Source organism: Rhinatrema bivittatum, chromosome 1, assembly GCF_901001135.1.
Source record: "Rhinatrema bivittatum chromosome 1, aRhiBiv1.1, whole genome shotgun sequence".
Classification (NCBI taxonomy): domain Eukaryota; kingdom Metazoa; phylum Chordata; class Amphibia; order Gymnophiona; family Rhinatrematidae; genus Rhinatrema; species Rhinatrema bivittatum.
The window spans coordinates 263,402,147-263,422,135 of record NC_042615.1 but is presented as its reverse complement, the minus strand read 5'-3'; the positions used below and the strand labels follow the sequence as shown (position 1 = coordinate 263,422,135).

The 19,989-nt window shown below is 43.8% G+C and overlaps 1 protein-coding gene across 4 annotated transcripts in view; it reads left to right on the top strand.

Moving 5' to 3' along the window:
* The window catches only part of PAIP2B (poly(A) binding protein interacting protein 2B), a 117,843-nt gene that overhangs the window by 78,585 nt on the left and 19,269 nt on the right, over positions 1–19,989 (top strand). For 3 of the 4 annotated variants that reach the window (XM_029594377.1, XM_029594387.1, XM_029594396.1), the window contains one exon: positions 4,885–5,036. In XM_029594377.1, the coding sequence (XP_029450237.1) occupies positions 4,885–5,036 (152 nt within the window). Of the gene's footprint in view, positions 1–1,852; positions 1,940–4,884; positions 5,037–19,989 lie in introns of those variants that run through there. The other variant, XM_029594367.1, reaches the window with a different exon arrangement.

The window sequence follows — 19,989 nt, the reverse complement described above, 5'->3', positions numbered from 1 at the left end:
TTTTAGACATTCTGATACACTGGAAATATTAAAACTGTTTTACTTGTTGAGTGTGGAAAACAAATGAATTTCTAAAGTCTATACTCTACCTGGTAGGAATAATGCTCAGATTCCTGTTAATTTAGAGTTAACTGCTTTTTTGGAATCTTCAGAATGAGGTGACTGAGCCTGTTACTCTCTTTCTTTGCTGAATCAGATTTAAGTACTGTGATGAAGGCTTATTTTTAACATATGAACAAACAGTTTATGGGACAAAGTGTTTGTATTTTCCCAGACTAAGCACGTGTTACTCAAGAAAGGAGGAAAGGATTCCTGTCCTTGCATCAGGAAACCTGTGCTCTTGGAGCTTCCTTCTTTCTACAATATCCCTGCAAATGTGTGGTAAAATTTCACCAGAACTTGTTTTTTCGCTCCTGTACAACTTAGGGCATTTATTGATTCTAAAAAATTGCTTGCTGGTCCTAATTCATCAGTCACATAGTCGGTCTTTATATGTATTAACAGGAAATTTTCAGCTATCATGCTAAGATTTTTTTTATTTTTATTTAGCGTTTTTTATATACCGAGGTATAGCAGAGTTGCCTTCACTCCGGTTTACATTATAACAACCAGTTACATTGAAATTTGACAAATTACATTAAACAGACTGAGAAACTGACATATAAAATTAGTCTAAACAGAAATAAGATATACTATAAGTTAGGTATACTGAAAAAACAGGGTTCATAGATAATAGGAGATATCTGTAGTTAGTAAGCAGGATAAATTGTCCAATCAGGAGACTGATAGTTATGAGATTAAAAGTCCGAGCTGTCAGTAAGAGATTGGCTTAGTAGCCAAGATTTAAGTTCTTTTTTAAAAGATTTAGGGTTTTCTTGACCAGCGAGGTACTGAGGTAGTGAGTTCCATAATTTTGGGCCGATGATGGAAATGGCTCTATTTCTGGTGGAAGAGAGTTTGGCGAGAGGGAGAGATGGAATCACAAGTTGTATTTTACTAGTTGTTCTTGTAGTGCGTAGGGAGTGGTGGATATGTATGACGTCATCAAGAGCTGTGTAATCTGCTTTGTAAATTGCTTTCTGCAGTATTGAGAGGACTTTGAATTCGATTCTTTTCTCAATTGTGAGCCATTGTAGTTGGTTGAGAACAGGAGTGATGTGTTCAGATTTTCTTTTCCCCGTTAAGGTTCTGGCAGCGGTATTCTGAAGAAGCTGTAATGGTCTTAGGGATGACTTGGGTAGGCCAATCAGAAGAGAATTGCAGTAGTCCAAACAGGAGAATATTAGGGCTTGAAGGACTGTTTTGAAGTCATGGGGGTGAAGCAGTGGTTTTAGGTGTTTGATTACCTGTAGTTTGTGGAATCCTTCTTTTGTTCTAGTAGAGATGTGTTTTTTATAATTTAGATCATTGTCCACCCAGAAGCCTAAATCTTTAACATTGTCTTTAAGTTGGATGATGGAATTGTCAAATTGGAAGGGTGGAATAGTTTTAGGTCCGGAGTTTTTTCTGGCGATGAGTATGCATTCAGTTTTGTTCATATTTAAACATAATTTAAGTTGGATTAATCTGTTTCTGATTGTGTCCAGGAGAGAGGCTGCACTAGACATTGTATCTTCTAATGAGGAGGAAATTGGAATCAGAATTTGTATATCATCGGCGTACATGTAATATGATATGCCAAGACTGGATAAAAAATGGCAAAGAGGAGTAAGGTAAATGTTGAATAAGATGGGTGAAAGTGCCGATCCTTGCGGTACACCTGTTTCGAGGGGGATGGCGTTTGATAATATGTTGTTGTAGGTGACTTTAAAATATCTATTTTTGAGGAAGGATGAAAACCAGCTAAGAGTTTTTTCAGTGAGCCCGATGGATTCAAGACTAGAAATAAGCAATTTGTGGTCTACAGTGTCAAAGGCTGCAGAGAGGTCCAGAAGAATCAGTAAGTATCCTTTTTTGTTGTCGAGTCCTCTTAATATGGTATTGGAAAGGTTGAGTAAGAGTGTTTCGGTACTGAAGTTTTTCCTGAAACCGAATTGGTGGGATAAAGTATTTTATTATCATCTAAATGATCATTTAGTTGTTTCAGTACCGCTTTCTCTGTCAATTTGGCAAAGAAGGGTAGGTTAGAAATTGGGCGGTAATTGTTTAGGTCATCTGGGTTGAGGTTTTTTTTCTTTAACAAAGGTGTGATTGTAGCGATTTTTAGCATGGGAGGTAGTTCGCCTTCCTCTAGAGATTTGTTGACAATTGCTGCAATTGTTGGGGCTAGTGGATAAGCAATTTCCTTAAGGACTCGAGTGGGAATGGAGTCTAAGACATGGCGAGCAGGGTTGATTTTTTTTAATCATTTTTTCTGTTTCCGTTATGGATATAGGTCTAAAGTTTGGCCAAGGGGAGTTGCTATTTGTAGAAGTTGGTATTTGGCAGTTTGACGTGGTGTTGAAGGAGTCTGTTATTTTGGTGATTTTATCCTTAAAGAAAATAGCTAAATCTTGACTTAAGTTTTTTTTGGTGACAGAAATGATGGAATTGCAATTATCTGTAATGAGGTTATTTACTATGTTGAACAAGGATTTTGATTTGTTCGTGGAGTTTATAATTTTTTTACCATAGTAGTCTCGTTTAGTATTTTGGATTAATTTTTTGTATTCGGCTAGTTGTGTGCGGTATTTCTGTTGTATTGCAGGCAGCTTGTTTTTTTGCCATTCTTTCTCCATTTTCCTGAGGGCTGTTTTCATATTTTTTAGAGAAGCCAATCAGAAGAGAATTGCAGTAGGGAATTGCAGTAGGGAATTGAAGGGTTTTGATTTTCTTTTTTGTTCTTCAGCCGTTTGAATTTCTCTGGATTAATGATGTTGGCGGTATTTTTGGTGATAAGAGACCAAGATTGGATAGCGTTGTTGATGTTTGATAAGTCAAGATTTGTTAGTTGATGTCCCAGCCCTTGAAGGAGGGGATTAGTTAGAAAAGGAGGACGGTATTTAAAGTATTTTTGTGTGTTACTATTATTTGAAGGGATGTTGTAATTCAGATGAGACTTGCATAGTAGGAGATGATGATCTGACCAGGTAACTGAGGTGTGTGTAATGGAGGTATCCGTGAAGAAGAAATTGGTGAAAATTAGGTCAAGAGTGTGACCTGCTTTATGTGTGGGGTTGTTTACTTGAAGGGTGAAGTTTAAGCTTGAGAGCATATCTAGTAGGGTTTCGCAGCTTGGTGTACTGGGGTTGGCATCCGTATGGAGGTTGAGGTCACCAAGGATGATGGAAGGTTTTTTTGTATTGATGTTTGTAATGAGGAATTCCAGGAGTGGAGAGATGTTGCTGTCTAGTAGTTTGGGTGGACAATATATAAGGCAAACTTGTAGGAATTGAGTCGAACAGGGCTACTTCATATTGTTTTGGGAGGTTGTGAGGAATCATTTTCATTGAGAGGTGTTTTTTTGTAAGAAGTAGAAGGCCGCCTCCTCTTTTGTAATTGCGTGGAATTGAAAAGGTATCATATTCGTTGTTAGCTATGTGATTCAGAAGTACTTGATCGGTGTTTTTAAGCCAGGATTCTGTTATGGCAAAGAAGTCAGGGTTATTTTCTTGTAGTATGTCAGAGATTAACATGTGTTTTTTTGATAGGGATTGAGCATTGATGAGGAGGAAGGTGAGATATAATAAGTTTTTGTTATTTTTCAAAAGGGGGATGTTAATAAGGTGTTTGTGTCTGTTTTGGAGTTGAGGGTTGGTAAAAGTCAACATCTTTGTGGTGGGAATGATTGAAGTTGAGTAAGGTCCGAGTGCAGCTAGCTGGAGGATGCCTGTGGTTGAGTGAGGTCCGAGTGCCGCTAGCTGGAGGGATGCCTGTGGTTGAGTGAGGTCCGAGTGCCGCTAGCTGGAGGATGCCTGTGGTTGAGTGAGGTCCGAGTGCCGCTAGCTGGAGGATGCCTGTGGTTGAGTGAGGACCGAGTGCCGCTAGCTGGAGGATGCCTGTGGTTGAGTGAGGACCGAGTGCCGCTAGCTGGAGGATGCCTGTGGTTGAGTGAGGTCCGAGTGCCGCTAGCTGGAGGATGCCTGTGGTTGAGTGAGGTCCGAGTGCCGCTAGCTGGAGGATGCCTGTGGTTGAGTGAGGTCCGATAGACGGTTGTGGGTGATATTACTGTGGATGTAGAGGTCTAAGCATTATTTAAGTAGATTAAGTATTTTAAGTGTTTTCAAATTTTTTCTTTTACCTTCTTCTTAATCTCAGTGGCTGCCCGAAGGGGCGCACAAAGGGGCCAGCCCCTTTGTTGTGCTCCTTCGTTGTGCGACGCAGGCGCGCGGCGCCAGCGGATCAGTCAATTTAAGTGAGTTTCTCCAAATTTAAAAAACTCTCTCTGTTTTGTAATTGGCTGCTAGTTGTTGGTGGGAGGGTCCAGGAGAGCGAGTCGCGTTGATGGGCGCCGCGGTTAATTAGTAGGCCGCGCGATCGGAGGCTGGGCTCGCCGGGGGCAGGGGAATATGAAGGCCTTACCCCGACGGGTCTGGGCGCCGATCGCGCAGGCCTTCTCTCCCCTGGTTCTCTGCAGCGGCGGTGGAGCGGCGGTAGCAGCAGAGATCCAAGATTTAAAAGAAGATAGATTCTTCTGTGATTTTCTTATTCGTTCTTCTCAATTTCTGCCCCTTTTAGTTTGTGGGCTTCTGAGATTGCAAAGTTATTTATCTTATTGGAAGATATTTTCTTGCTTCATTGTTTTTCAGTCATGTTTCTTTCTAAAGTTTTGTGCTTTGTAATAACATATTCAATACAGTTTAAAAACAATAAAAACATTTTTTCTACTGTGTAGACACTATGGTGCACCTGAATTGTCTTGTAATGTATGCTTTTTCTGACTTCCTTTTCCCCATTTCCTTTTAGATTCAGTAATGATGAATGGTTCAAATGTTGGCAACTCAACATCCAACACAAAATCCAAAGAGGACCAGGTAGTGAATGGACACGATGAGAATGAAGCCAACCCTTTTGCCGAGTACATGTGGATGGAGAATGAAGAGGATTTCAACAGACAGGTTAAAACACTTAAATCTTTATTTTTCCCTTACAAGCATAATACATGCAGTTTTGTAATTAACTGTATCCATATTGGGTAAGACAGGGTCAGAGGCGGAGCTATCAAGTATGAGGGAAGGATATTAGGGCTTGAGTTAGCACAGAAACCTCAGGCCAGACAGGATACTTCGCCTGTGTGTGTAATATTACATGCGTAAAACATTGCAAATCACAGGGAGTGTTACTCTGAAATGTTTTTCTTAAGCCAGCAGAGATGGTAGAAGTACCAGTATCTGGTTGTCAGTTGATTAAACTTAGTCTCCTACTCAGCAGCTTACATCTGGTGTCAAGATTGTGATGTTTGCACAAACCATCTATATCTTCATGTTTTATTTCCCTAAATTTAGGTGGAAAATTTGAGCAGGCTTTGACATTCTTTGGTCAGTATGTGTGAAACAGATTTTCTGAGTGATAAGGATACAGTGTAACTGAACAAGCAGAATCAATCTGAGTTGTAGATCTGCCATGGCCTCCCGGTGGAGGTGATGGAGACAAAAACGATAAAATAATCCAGGAAACCTTTAGATAAGCAGAAGAGCCCTAGTTGCACAGAGGTGTCTGGGGTTGGTTGGGGTCTGTAGCATTTCACTGGGAGGCTAGTAGGGCAAGCTGGATGGGCCTGATAGTATTTGTCTGCTGTCATGTTCTGAGTATGGTAGGACATAGTTTGGAGATTGCAGTATTGCAAAATTCCCATGATGAGGGCAAAAGATGGTGAATAAAGTAAGCATGACTAGGTAATGCAGGCCATGGGGTAGCCAGGTTGGTGCCGGGCTGGTCAGATCAAAGGTCCATCAAGCCCAGTATCCTGTTTCCAACAGTGGCCAGTCCAGGTTACAGGTACTTGGCAGGATCCCAAAAAGTCGATAGATTCCATGTTGCTTATCCCAGGGATAAGTAATGGATTTCCCCACATCTACCTTGATAATAGTTTATGGACTTTTTTCCATAAACTTGTCCAAACCTTATTTACAGCCAGCTACACTAACAGCTGCTATTACCATATCTTCCAGCAGTGAATTTGAGTTTAATTATGCATTGAGTAAAACAAATATTTCTCTCCTATTTGTCTTAAATGTGTCACCTAGTAACTTCATTGATGTCCCCTAGGTTTTGTATATTTGGAAAGAGTAAACAACCAGCTCGTGTTTACCCCTTCCATTCCACTCATTTTTTAGCCCTCTATTATATCTCCCCTCAGCCTCTCTTCTCCAAACTGAAGAGCCCTAACCTCTTTAGCCTTTCCTCATAGGAGAATAGTTCCATCCCCTTTATCATTTTGGTCGCCCTTCTCTGTACCTTTTTCTAATTCCGCTATATCTTTTATTTTTTATTTTTTTTTTATTTTTTTGAGGTGGTGACCAGAAATAGAGGCAGCATGACACCCTCTGTTTTATTTTCCATTCCTTTCCCAATTCCTTGCATTCTATTTCCTTTCTTGGCTGCTGCCAAACACAAGACTTCAATATGTTATCCATGATGTAGCCTAGGTACTTTTCCTGAGTGGCGATTCCTAATGTGGAACCTTGCATTGTGCAGCTATAATTTGGGTTGCTCTTTCCTACATGCATCACTTTGCACTTGTTCACATTAAATGTCATCTGTCATGTGGAGTCCCGGTCTTACAAGGTCCTCTTGGAATTTCTTACAAACTTCTTGTGATTTGAGAAATATTTGAATATTCTTAAATCAGTAAATTTGATCATCTCATTCATCATTCCTGTCTCTAGACCATTTATAAATACATTAAAAAGAAGCGGTCCTAGTACAGATTTCTGGGGCACTCCACTATTTACCTTTCTCCATTGAGAAAATTGACATTTAGACCCACTCTCTGTTTTCCATCTTTTAACCAGTTCTCAATCCACAATACAACATTGCCTCCTATCCCATGACTTTTTAATTTCCTCAAGAGTCTTTAATGAGGTATTTTGTCAAAATATTTCTGAAAATCCAGGTACACTATATCAACTGACTTACCTTTATTCACATGTTTATTCACGCCTTCAAAAAAATAAATTGGTGAAGCAAGACTTCCTTTGGCTAAATCCATGTTTGCTTTGGACCATTAACCTCTCAGTATTTTTTTTTTTTTTTTAGAATAGTTTCAACCATTTTTCCCAGCACTGAGGTCAGGCTCACCGATTTGTGGTTTCCTGGATCACCCTAGAACCCTTTTTAAAAACTGATGTTATATTGAGTGCCTTCCAATCTTCAGATATCATAGCTAATTTTAATGCTAGCTTACAGATTATTAACAGTAGGAGTGACATTTCATTTTTCAGTACTCTGGGTTGTATAATATCTGGTTCAAGTGATTTGCTACTCTTTTTAGTTTGTCAGTTTGCCCTAGTACATCTTCAGGTTCACTGAGATTTGTTTCAATTCTTTTGAATTATCACCTTTTAAATATCACTTCTGGCATGGGTATCTGCCTTACATCTTCCTCTGTAAAGACCAAAGCAAAGAATTCATTTAATCTTCCTTCTACGACGTCATCTTATCTTAGTGCCCCTTTTACCCCTAAATCACCTAATGATCCAATTGACTCCCTTGCAAGCTTTTTGCTTCGAATGTACTTGAAAATGTTTATTAGTTTTTGCTTCCACAGCAAGCTTCTTTTCAAATTCTGTCTTTGCTTTCCTTATCAATGCTTTGAATCTAACTTGCCAGTGCTTATGTTTCCTGTTTTATTCATTCGGATCCTGTTTCCATTTTTTGAAAGATGTTCTTATGGCTAGAATAGCCTCTCTCAGCTCACCTTTTAGCCATGCCAGCATCAGTTTGGCATTCCTTCTACCTTTTTTAATGTGTGGAATACATCTGGTCTGGGCTTCTTAGAGAGTATTTTTAAACAGCATCTTTGGTATGAGCGATAATTGATGTAAACCCTTGACCTTTCCTGCTGCTCCTTTGTTTTTTTTCCTAACAATTTTTCTCATTTCATCATAATATCCTTTTTGAAAGTTAATTGCTATCTCAGTAGATTTCCTTAATGTCCTTCCTCAGTTGTCAAGTCAAATTTGATCATGGTATGATCACTATTTCCAAGTGTCCCTAACTCCATTATCTCTCACACCAAATCATGTGTTCCCCTAACTTGGAGAGACATGACTGTTTTGTGCTGCTGGATGATGTCCCCATTTGTAATGGCTAATTCATACTATCTAGGGAAAAAAAAAGTTCGTAAACAATACTACAAAGGACTGCTTTTACAAACTGCAAGTCCTTAAAAAACTTAAACCCCTCCTTCACTTCTCCGACTTCAGGCTAGTACTGCAATCCATCATTCTTTCCAAGCTCGACTACTGCAACTCCCTGCTACTAGGTATTCCCGCCAACACTATCAAGCCATTACAGATGGTTCAGAATTCAGCGGCTAGAATTCTAACTAGCACTAACAAAAAAGACCATATCACCCCAATCCTTCGGAGCTTACATTGGCTCCCCATTAAACAAAGGATACTCTATAAGGTACTCACTATCATCCACAAAGCGACAAACAATCTAGCCCCCATCACATTAAGCTCTCAACTCCAACCGCACACTTCCTCCAGACCAATCAGAAGCGCATACAGAGGAACACTGCATGCTCCGCAAATAAAATCATCATTGAGCAAACGAGCGCTATCTTCAGCAGGCCCACACCAGTGGAACACGCTTCCCCCAGATCTTAGACTAGAACCCAGTTATCAAGAATTCAAAAAAAGACTGAAAACTTTTCTCTTCCAACAAGCTTTCCCAGACGCTTAATCTTACTATGACTGACAGACTTCCATCCCTTAACTATGGACACTGTATAAAGTACTACTTTTAAGAATCTGCAACTGGACAATTATCTTTGAGCTCAAAAATTCACTTTTTCTCACAGGACAAGCAGGATGGTTGTCCTCACAAATGGGTGACATCGAGGATGGAGCCCCACCACGGAAAACTTCTGTCAAAGTTTAAACAGAACTTTGACTGGCCCCTACTGGGCATGCCCAGCAAGGCACTGACCCTGCAGCCAGCAGGGGTCTCCCTTCAGTCTTCTTTTTTCCGCGCAGCAGTTGCCACGCGGTGAAAGGAGCTCTCTAACCACGTTCCTGACAGGAATTTGGAAGTTAATTTCCTAAGAAAATTTGCCCCTCAGGGGTCTCCCTTCGACAAATTTTTTAGTCATCTTACGGAACCCGGTAAGTTTTTTGCCTTTTTCCATCGACTACCGTCGAATTTGGCCCTTGAGGCCTGTTGGCACTTACCGATCCCCAGCCTAAATTTTGGCTTCAGGCCATGGCAACGGGGTTCCGCCGTTGTCCGGATTGTACCCGGACTATGTCCATCACAGACCCCCACAGGGTTTGTGTGATGTGTTTGGGTAGTGAGCATGATGTCCTGACTTGCACCAAATGTGCCTTAATGACACCCAAGGGTCGCAAAGCCAGGATGGAAAAGATGGGGCTCCTCTTCCATGCACCCACCCCAACGCCATCGATAGCATCGACGTCATCGGAACCGGCACCGTCGAAGTTGTACCATCATAGTCAACCCTCCGGTGACCGTCCGCCATCGATCGCTTCTCGGCCGTCGACTCCCGTCCCTTCCCCGGATGGGCGAGGGGATCGGAAAGAAAAGCATCGCCATCGACGGCATAAGTCTCGGCCTGTCGAGGATCCACAGCCATCGACCTCTGCTCAAGCCGAGCCACCGACAAAGAAGCCGCGAACAGACCGGACACCCTCCACGTCTCGTTCGCAGGCATCGAGGAAACCCTCACCCTCCCGGGGTTACCCCTGGTCTCCGGGCAGAACTGGACCGGCTGGTCCAGGAGGCCATCGAGAAAGCGATGAAGAAATTGCAACCTCCATCGGCACCGTCTCCGGCACCGTTTCCAATGCCGCCCCCGGCACCGACACCGGCACCGGCTTCGCCACCGAGGAGGGAACCGACCACCGAGCCGTTGATACAAGCGCTAGCACCGCTACTGAGCCGCATGGAGGCGCTCATGACGGCCCTTCCATCGGTGATTCCAGTACCATCGACAACACCACCGTCTCCGACTGGATTTTCATCGGCAGGAGAAACACCGTTCCGGATTCCCCCTTCCGGGGTGGTTCCATCGGTGCCTTCTGGTATATCTCCACCGATATATCCTTCGGTTCCATCCATTCCACGCCAGGCACCGATTCCATCGACAGCACCGAAGCCATCGATGCCATTTCTGGTTCCTCCTACGGCACCGATTCCACCTCGGTTTCCATCGATGCCTTTAGAGCCTCAGCCAGGTCCATCAGGGTTACAAACCCCACTTGATCCCTACGATACCTGGGGTGATGATGATGATACATCTTCTGACACGGATTTGCCTTCGCCTCCATCTCCTACAGAGAGTAGAAAAAGATCTCCTCCTGAGGATCTATCTTTCATTAATTTTGTGAAAGAGATGTCAGAAGTTGTACCTTTTCAACTACAATCTGAAGCTGATGACAGACACCAGATGATGGAACTCCTTCAATTTCTGGATGCTCCAAAAATCATCGCTTCCATCCCTATACACCAGGTGTTTTTGGATCTGCTCAAGAAAAACTGGGAATCTCCTTCATCAGTGTCCCCAGTTAACAAAAAAGCTGACTCCACCTACCTTGGCCAGTCAGCACCAGGTTTCCAAAAACCTCAACTGGATCATCGCTCTGTTGTGGTTGAGTCCGCGCAGAAGAAGGCCAAGCGTCTTAAGCCACACTCTTCTACCCCGCCTACCAGGGACAACAAGTTCCTAGATAGTGTTGGACGGAAAGTCTATCATGGAGCTATGTTGATTTCACGCATAGCTTCATATCAACTTTACATGACTCAGTACAACAGAGCCATCCTTAAGCAGATGCAAGACTATGCTGACACGTTGCCAGACCAATACCAACCGCAGCTTCAAGCCCTTCTTCACAAGGGATTTGAGGCAGGGAAGCACGAGATTAGGACTGCCTACGACATATTCGATGCTTCCACAAAAGTTTCAGCCACAGCCATCTCAGCCAGACGTTGGGCTTGGTTAAAATCATCCAACCTTCGCCCAGAGGTTCAAGATCGTCTTGCTGATTTACCCTGCTTAGGCGATAATTTGTTTGGAGAGCAAATTCAGCAGATTGTGGCGGAGTTAAAAGACCACCATGAGACGTTGAAACAACTCTCATCTGTCCCACCTGAGCTGACCTCCAAGCAACCGCAAAAGAAAGACTCTAAGAAGTCATTCTTTCGACCACGCCGTTATTACCCTCCATCGGCCAGGCCTCGTCCAGCTCGATCCTCTACTAGGCCTCAGCCGCGTCAGCCTAGGAAGCCAAGGCCTACTGTAGCCCCTCCTCCTGGGCCTGCGGCTGGCCTTTGACTCCCCTGTAGGGAACACATGCCAAACCCCTCTTCCGCACATCTCTGTAGGAGGTCGACTGTACCATTTTCTACAACCTTGGTTGCAGATCACCTCAGATCAGTGGGTGCTAACAATTATCGCACAGGGTTACCACCTCAACTTCATAACTCTTCCGGCAGACTCCCCGCCTCTTCAAGCGTGGAGTCTATCCACCCATTTGGCTCAATTACAACAGGAAGTATCCCTTCTTCTGCAATCAAATGCTATAGAACCCGTTCCTCCCTCTCAACGAGGCAAGGGATTCTATTCCAGATACTTCCTAATACCAAAGAAATCAGGGGGACTACGTCCCATTTTGGACCTTCGAGCCCTCAACAAATACCTTCAAAAAGAGAAGTTCAAAATGGTAACCCTAGGGGCGCTGCTCCCTCTGCTACAAAGAGAGGATTGGCTGTGCTCTCTTGACCTCAAGGACGCTTATACCCACATTGCGATCACACAATCCCATCGCAAATATCTGCGGTTTCTAGTAGGCCACGACCATTATCAATACCGTGTCCTCCCTTTCGGTCTAGCTTCTGCCCCACGAGTCTTTACCAAATGTCTCGTAGTGGTAGCAGCATTCCTAAGGAAGGAAGGTGTCCACGTCTACCCATACCTGGACGATTGGCTAATCAGGGCCTCCACCCAACAGATAGCTCAATCCTCCCTAAAATTGACTATTCAAACACTCCTTTCCTTAGGGTTTCTCGTCAATTACGAGAAATCTTGCTTAGTCCCGTCTCAAACCTTATCCTTCATTGGGGCAGACTTGGACACCTTACAGGCAAAGGCTTACCTTCCTCTTCAGAGGGTCCACACCCTAATGTCCCTGGCTCGCCAGCTCCAGTCTCAGAACACTGCCACGGCTCGCCAGTTCCTCATTCTCCTAGGGCACATGGCATCCTCGGTTCAAGTCACTCCCATGACCCCACTAGCCATGAGAGTAACACAATGGACTCTACGACACCAATGGATTCAAGCTTTTCAGCCTCTGTCCTCCATAGTCACAGTCACACAAGCGCTGCGCCTATCCTTAACCTGGTGGACGACTCAGGTCAACCTCCTTCAGGGCTTACCCTTTCTTCCACCGGATCCGCAAGTAATCCTAACCACCGACGCTTCTCACATCGGTTGGGGAGCCCATGTGGACGACTTTCAAACCCAAGGGTTATGGTCCAAAGAGGAAGCCGAACACCAGATCAATTTCCTGGAACTTCGAGCAATCCGCTATGCGCTCCGCACTTTCAAAGATCATCTCTTTCATCAGATAATCTTAATCCAGACGGACAACCAAGTGGCCATGTGGTACATAAACAAGCAGGGAGGCACAGGCTCCTTCCTTCTGTGTCAGGAAGCTGCGCACATCTGGGCGGAAGCCCTCTCCCACTCCATGTACCTCAGGGCCACTTACCTGCCGGGAGTAGACAATGTATTGGCAGACCAGCTGAGCCGTGTCTTCCAACCACACGAGTGGTCACTCGATCCTCTGGTAGCGACCTCTCTGTTTCACAAGTGGGGTTCTCCCCGCATAGACCTCTTTGCGTCCCCTCAGAACCACAAAGTGGACGATTACTGCTCTCTCATTCGGAGCCAGCACTCTCGGCCGAGGGATGCATTCTCCCTCAAGTAGACAACCGGTCTGCTCTATGCATTCCCTCCACTCCCTCTTGTGTCAAAGACTCTCGTGAAGCTACGCCAGGACGGAGGAACCATGATCCTGATAGCACCTTACTGGCCACGCCAAGTATGGTTTCCAATACTCCAGGATCTCTCCATCCGCAGGCACATTCCTCTGGGAACGGACCCGCATCTGCTCACTCAAAACGACGGATGCCTCCTCCATCCCAACCTCCAAGCCTTGTCCCTGACGGCATGGATGTTGAAAGGTTAGTCCTTCAGCCTTTCAACCTTTCAGATTCCGTTTCTCGGGTCCTGATAGCTTCACGAAAGCCTTCCACAAGAAAGTCTTACTCATACAAATGGAAAAGGTACACATCATGGTGCACTTCTCAGTCCCTTGATCCCCTTTCCTGTCCAATCTCCAAATTCTTGGACTATTTATGGCATCTCTCTGAATCAGGTCTTAAAACCTCTTTTATCAGAATGCATGTCAGTGCGGTAGCCGCCTTCCATAAGGGTATTGGGGGTAATCCTATTTCAGTACAACCCCTAGTAACACGCTTTCTTAAGGGCTTGCTCCATCTAAAGCCGCCCTTGCGTCCTCCAGCCCCATCCTGGGACCTTAACCTGGTTCTTGGTCGTCTTATGAAACCTCCTTTCGAACCTCTGCACTCCTGTGACTTTAAATATCTCACTTGGAAAGTGTTATTCCTTTTGGCTATTACTTCAGCTCGCAGGGTTAGTGAATTACAGGCCCTAGTTACCTATCCGCCTTACACTAAGCTCCTGCAGGACCGGGCGGTACTCCGCACTCACCCTAAATTTTTACCTAAGGTAGTTTCTGAGTTTCATATCAATCAATCCATCATACTACCTATCTTTTTTCCCAGGCCCCACTCCAACTCTGGAGAGCAGACCCTGCATACCCTAGACTGTAAACGAGCTCTAGCTTTTTACCTAGACCGTACAGTTTCCCACAGGAAGAGCACTCAATTATTCGTCTCTTTCCATCCTAATAAGTTGGGACAACCTGTGGGTAAGCAGGCTCTTTCTTCCTGGTTGGCGGACTGCATTTCTTTCTGCTATGAGCAGGCTGGCATTCCTTTTCAAGACCGTGTTAAAGCACACTCTGTGAGGGCCATAGCGACGTCAGTGGCACACCTTCGATCGGTGCCGCTTCCTGACATCTGCAAAGCTGCAACCTGGAGTTCCCTCCATACCTTTGCAGCCCACTATTGTTTGGACAAGGCTGGAAGACAGGACTCCATCTTCGGCCAGTCTGTCTTGCGTAACCTTTTTCCAACCTGATGTACCAACACCCTTCCACCTACCCGGTTGGGTGCGGATGCCCTTTCCCAAATTTCTCCTCAGTTGTTGTGCCTGCTGCACACCGTTGGGTACATTTGGTGCAAGTCGGGACATCCTCAGCTCGGTACTCACCCATTTGTGAGGACAACCATCCTGCTTGTCCTGTGAGAAAGCAAATGTTGCTTACCTGATGTAACAGGTGTTCTCACAGGACAGCAGGATGTTAGTCCTCACGAAACCCGCCCGCCTCCCCGCGGTGTTGGGTTCGTTTTATTTTTACTTTCTAGGCACTGCCTGTAGCTTTGAAAATCAGACTGAAGGGAGACCCCTGCTGGCTGCAGGGTCAGTGCCTTGCTGGGCATGCCCAGTAGGGGCCAGTCAAAGTTCTGTTTAAACTTTGACAGAAGTTTTCCGTGGTGGGGCTCCATCCTCGATGTCACCCATTTGTGAGGACTAACATCCTGCTGTCCTGTGAGAACACCTGTTACATCAGGTAAGCAACATTTGCTATTTCATATATATATTAGGCATTGCTTATATTTATATTTATTGCTATGTTAAATAGTTATACTTCTTATATAAAATATTATATTTCTTTATTACCAGTTAAAATATTATCACTTTATTTAGCACTATGTTAAATTGTCAACCAGTTATACTGTTCCATATGAGGGTCTGTAGAGGGTGTGTGCGTGCATGTACGAGATGAGTTGAGAGATTGTGTGTGGGAGTGAGGATCTGAATGTTTGCAGAGGCAGCATGTGAGAGCCTCTGTGTGTGTGAGAGAGACAGCGTGTGACGGTGAGAGCCTATGCTTGAGCAAGACAGCATGTGGGAGTGAGAGAGAAGCCTGTGTGTGTGTGAGCGTCAGACAGCATGTGCCAGTGAGAAGACTGTGTGTGTGTGAGAGAGAGAAATGCATGTGAGAATGAGAACCTGACTGTGTCTGAGGGAAGAAGATGGAGAGAAAAGAAATACGGAAGAAAAAAGGACAATATAAAAGGAATTGGCAAAAAAATAAGAAAGGGAAGGTGGAAAAAAAAAAAGCCTGTGACCAACCGATTAGAAAACTAACATCAGCCAGCAAAGGTAAAAAAAAAAAAAAAAAGAAACTACTTTTAGTGATTGGCACATGTAATCTTTGGGAATGTGCAAGAATAGCACTTTCTCTATGCGGATCTCACAATGTACGAGATCAGCATGGAGAAAGTGGAAGCTCACGGGGCCTGCACAGAGGAGGCAGCAGAATGGGCTTCAGTGTCAGTAGCAGCAATCGGCGCCTCCCCAATAGCCATGTGGCAGCAGTGACAGTGGCATCAAGATTACTGACATCTGGGGATGGTGGCAATACCAGTCGGGGGACCCCTTCCAAGCAGTGTGCAGAGGTTCAAAAGCAGCAGAGTCAGCCCAAGCTGACTACCATGAATGCTGCACACTCTTACCTCTCTCTGACAGCACACTGGTGAGGCATGGCTGACGCAGGGGCAGCCAGCAGCTCAACGGTATTAGACATCCCCTAAAAATAAGGCCTAGTGCATCTTTGGTAGCAAAAATTAATATAAGACACTGTCTTATTTTCGGGGAAACAGGGTAGCTTTCTTCTGTCAAGACACACCTGACAGAATATGCTCACATGCATGATACACTGAACATATAACTGTCTTGGGGCTAAATGTAAACACACATTCTGCATCCACAGGAATTCCCTGCTCCCCAACAATGGATGCAGAGCTAAACTAGGACATTTCCCTGTAAAACTCTTGATCCAAAAACTATTCTGATTCTGGTGTCATCTCTAATAGTAGCACAAACTCCCTGTGCTATCAGGCACATTGTAAAATACAAAACCCGAAAAAAGTATTCAGCACATGTGCATCCACAGCAGCACTAACTCCAAAGTCTCAAACCACAATATTCCTACTTATGAAGAAGCAGCAGGTATCACTAATGCATGTCCTATTGAAAAAAAAGACTGATACAAATGTCTACATGCTAGTAAAATACCTCACCTTGATCAGACACAGAACCAACCGTAATCAGATACAGAATAAGACCACAAACTACAAATGTTGAGATATAAACTAGAATGGAAACTGCAAGAAGCCATGCTGTATTTCCTCCTATACTAAGCAAAGTACAAAGAAGAAATGCACATTCCCAAAATTAATGATGGCATATGGCTCTTGCATCCTATCATCCTTCACTTCTTTCAATGACTCCCTTTCAAGTCATCCCCTTACACTCAACTTCCTGACAATACCTTTCCCACCCCTTCTTGCTTAGCAGCCCCATACACTCCCTCTCTCTTCTACCTTTCCTTGCCAAGCATCCCCATCCTTTTTTCCTCTACCCCCACAGGGTGAAGAGCACCAGCAGCATCACTTCCAGGTTCAGAGGGGGAAGATAAAAGTTGGTGTCATGTCAAGCACAAACAAGCAGGAGTTGATGATGTCCCAACTGTTATCTGGATGGAAGGAGGAATCGGCCTCCCAGAGAGCCAGAAACATGGAAGTTGACAGTAGCCCCCTGTCAGGCCTGATAAAGAAGTCAACAGACTCTCACATGGGATGAGGAGAGAGCAGCCTCCTGCTGGCTTTTCGACACCTCCCAGGACCTTGCGACACACCAGTGTCTCTACACACCTATTTAGAACCATTGATGTAAATAGATTTTGATTCCAGGAATCTTGGTTTGCCCAGGAAAAGTTGCATCAGATAAATCTCCTGAAGCTCTGGGCAATTCGGTATACTCAGTGGGCTTTCCGAGATCAGCTGTCCAACAGTTATTCTTGTATAGACAAGCAATCAAGTGGCAATGTATTACATCAATGAGCAGCAATATACGGACTTGTACCTTCTGTGTCAGGAGGATGTCCAGCTGTGGGACTGTGCCATTTCTCAAGCGATGGTTCCCAGAGCCACCTATTTGGCCACTGTAGAGAACATGTTAGCAGACAGACTGAGTCAGTTCTTACAACTGCCAGTTGGTCCCTCAACCAGGGGGTAGCAAATCAGATCATCTTCTGCTGGAGAACTCTAGTGTTGGATGTGTTCGTATCTCCTGTTCCAAACAGAGGGTGTATGACAAATTAGCCTCAGACGCTTTTGCACTGCATTGGGGCATGGACCTTCTGTATACGTATTCTCCTAATTCTGCTAATGGTGAAGGTTTTGTTGAAGCTCAAGGAAGATAAGGGGGCATGAAGTCCCCTTTTTGGCTGAGATAAATCTGGTTCTCGTTCCTCTGGGAGAAGTCCATAAAGGTACTAATCAGGCTGGGGATTTCCCTAGATCTCATCTCTCAAGATCAAGGCAGGTTGTGCCATCCCAACCTCAAGTCTCTATCATTCATCATTTGGATGTTGAGAGGTTGATTCTGCAACCCCTTGATCTCTGAAGATGGGTCTTGGGTTCTTCTGGCTTCAAGAAAGGCTTCCATTAGAAGGTCCTATAGTCTGAAGAGGAGGTTTACTGTGTAAACCATCGACTACTGCAACTCCATACTGATTGGAATACCTTCTTCCAACCTCAAGCCTCTCCAGATTTTGCAAAATTCAGCAGCCAGAATTCTGACAGGAACAAAGAAGAATGACCACATAAACCTATACTGATTTCACTACACTGGCTTCCAATTAAAGCCTGAATTGAACACAAATTCATGACCATCATACATAAATTACTAAACAATGAACTTCAAGGTCAAACTGGCTTAAACATAACCCCCCAGAAACCCCAAAGAAACTTGTTCAAACACAGGCCGCTTAACTGTCGGCCCCCTCCCCCCCCCCCCCCCCCCCCCCCATCAGAGATGCTCACTTGACGACAACCAGAGAAAGAGCTTTTTCCATTGCCTGCCCTAAAATATGGAACTCCCTCCCAAAAGATTTGAGAACCCACCTAACCTCAAAACTTTAAAAAAAGATCTAAAAACATGGCTGTTTTACAAAGTCTACATTGACATTCAAACTTCACAACATCCTAACACCCAAAGGGTCTACCAACCAAATCCACAAAATAACTTGTCTCCAACCAGCACCAAACAAACCCTCCTCACTCAAAAATGATTTTCTTCTGGACTATAAAAGATTAACTTTTTGTTTAATATATATCCTGTTATACCTTAATTGACAATTGTTAAGAAGATTACACTTTGAATCTTGTAAACCGTTGTGATGGTCATTCGGTAATGACGGTATATAAAACTCAACCAACCAACCAATAAATAAATAATGTGAGCGACAGGCCCTAGATCCTTTCTTCTGTTCACATACAAACTGCTTGATTACCTTCCTCATTTATCTGAGGCTGATGTCAAGACCAGCTCAGTAATGGTTCACCTTAGTGCAATTGGTGCATACCATCACCATGTTAGAAGATAAGCCCATCTCCGTACAGTCTTTAGTTTGAATACTTCATGCAGGTTCTGCTTCATTCGAAGCTGCCTATAAGACCTTCTGTTATAGGACCTCAGTCTGGTTTTGTTCCAACTGATGAAAGCTGCTTTTGAGCCACTGCTCTCCTGTGACCTGAAGTACCTGACTTGGAAAGTCGTATTTTTGGTGATGGTGACTTTGCACAGGGTCAGTGAGCTTCAGGCTCTAGTAGCTTATACCTTATACCAAGTTTTTTGTATGATAGGATGAGTGTGCAAGACCACCCTAAGTACTTGCCTAAGGTGTTGTCAGAATTCCATCTTAACCAGTCAGTTTATTTTATTTATTTAAGAGAATTTATATTCCACCAATCCACAGATGCTTGGAGGATTACATCATTACATAATTTAAAATTTTAACAAAAAAAACATTATAGCTAAATAAAACACTATAAAACATCAAATACCCTTTCCCACCCTTTCATCATCTTTCTACCTCTTTCCAGTTTTTTCCTTTATCCTTTCCCTAAGCCTATCTGGCCCATAAGCCAGATATAGACCTATCGCTTCAAAGGCTCCCCAGAAAAAGCTAATGAATAAAAATAACTTAAGACTTCTAAAATGGAGAAGACCCTTTTCAACCCTAATTTCATTTGGGAGACTATTCCAGAGAGTGTGTCCTGCAACTCTGAACATCCAGTTCTGGGATTCTGTCAGCCGTGTTTCCCTAATAGAAGGAATTTCTAATGTAGTTTGAGACTCCGATCGCAGTGCACGTTTGGGATAGTAATGATGAATTACCATTGCAATACAAGGCACTGTTAAATTCATCTGCTCTTTAAAAGTTAACACTAATGCCTTGAACTTTGATTTGCCACAGAACTGGAAGCCAGTGCAGAGATGCCAGCACTGGCGTAATATGTTTCCTAGGTCTTATATCAGCTACTAGCTGAGCCACTGAATTTTGTATCAACTGAAGGTATGTCTGGTAAGAGCTCGGTAGACTTAAGAATAAAACATTACAATAGTCCAAAGCAGGTAAAATTAAAAGTTGAATCACCATCCTAAAATCAGAATAATTAAGAAATGACTTTGTTATGAAATTTTAAACGCATTTTATAGTAACAATTTTGCACCAAGGCACTAAATTGCGGCCGGAGGGGTAATGAGTCCTTTCGCACTCCAAATTCCTAGTTTGAGCTTTAACCACCATTGATGTATCTTCGAAT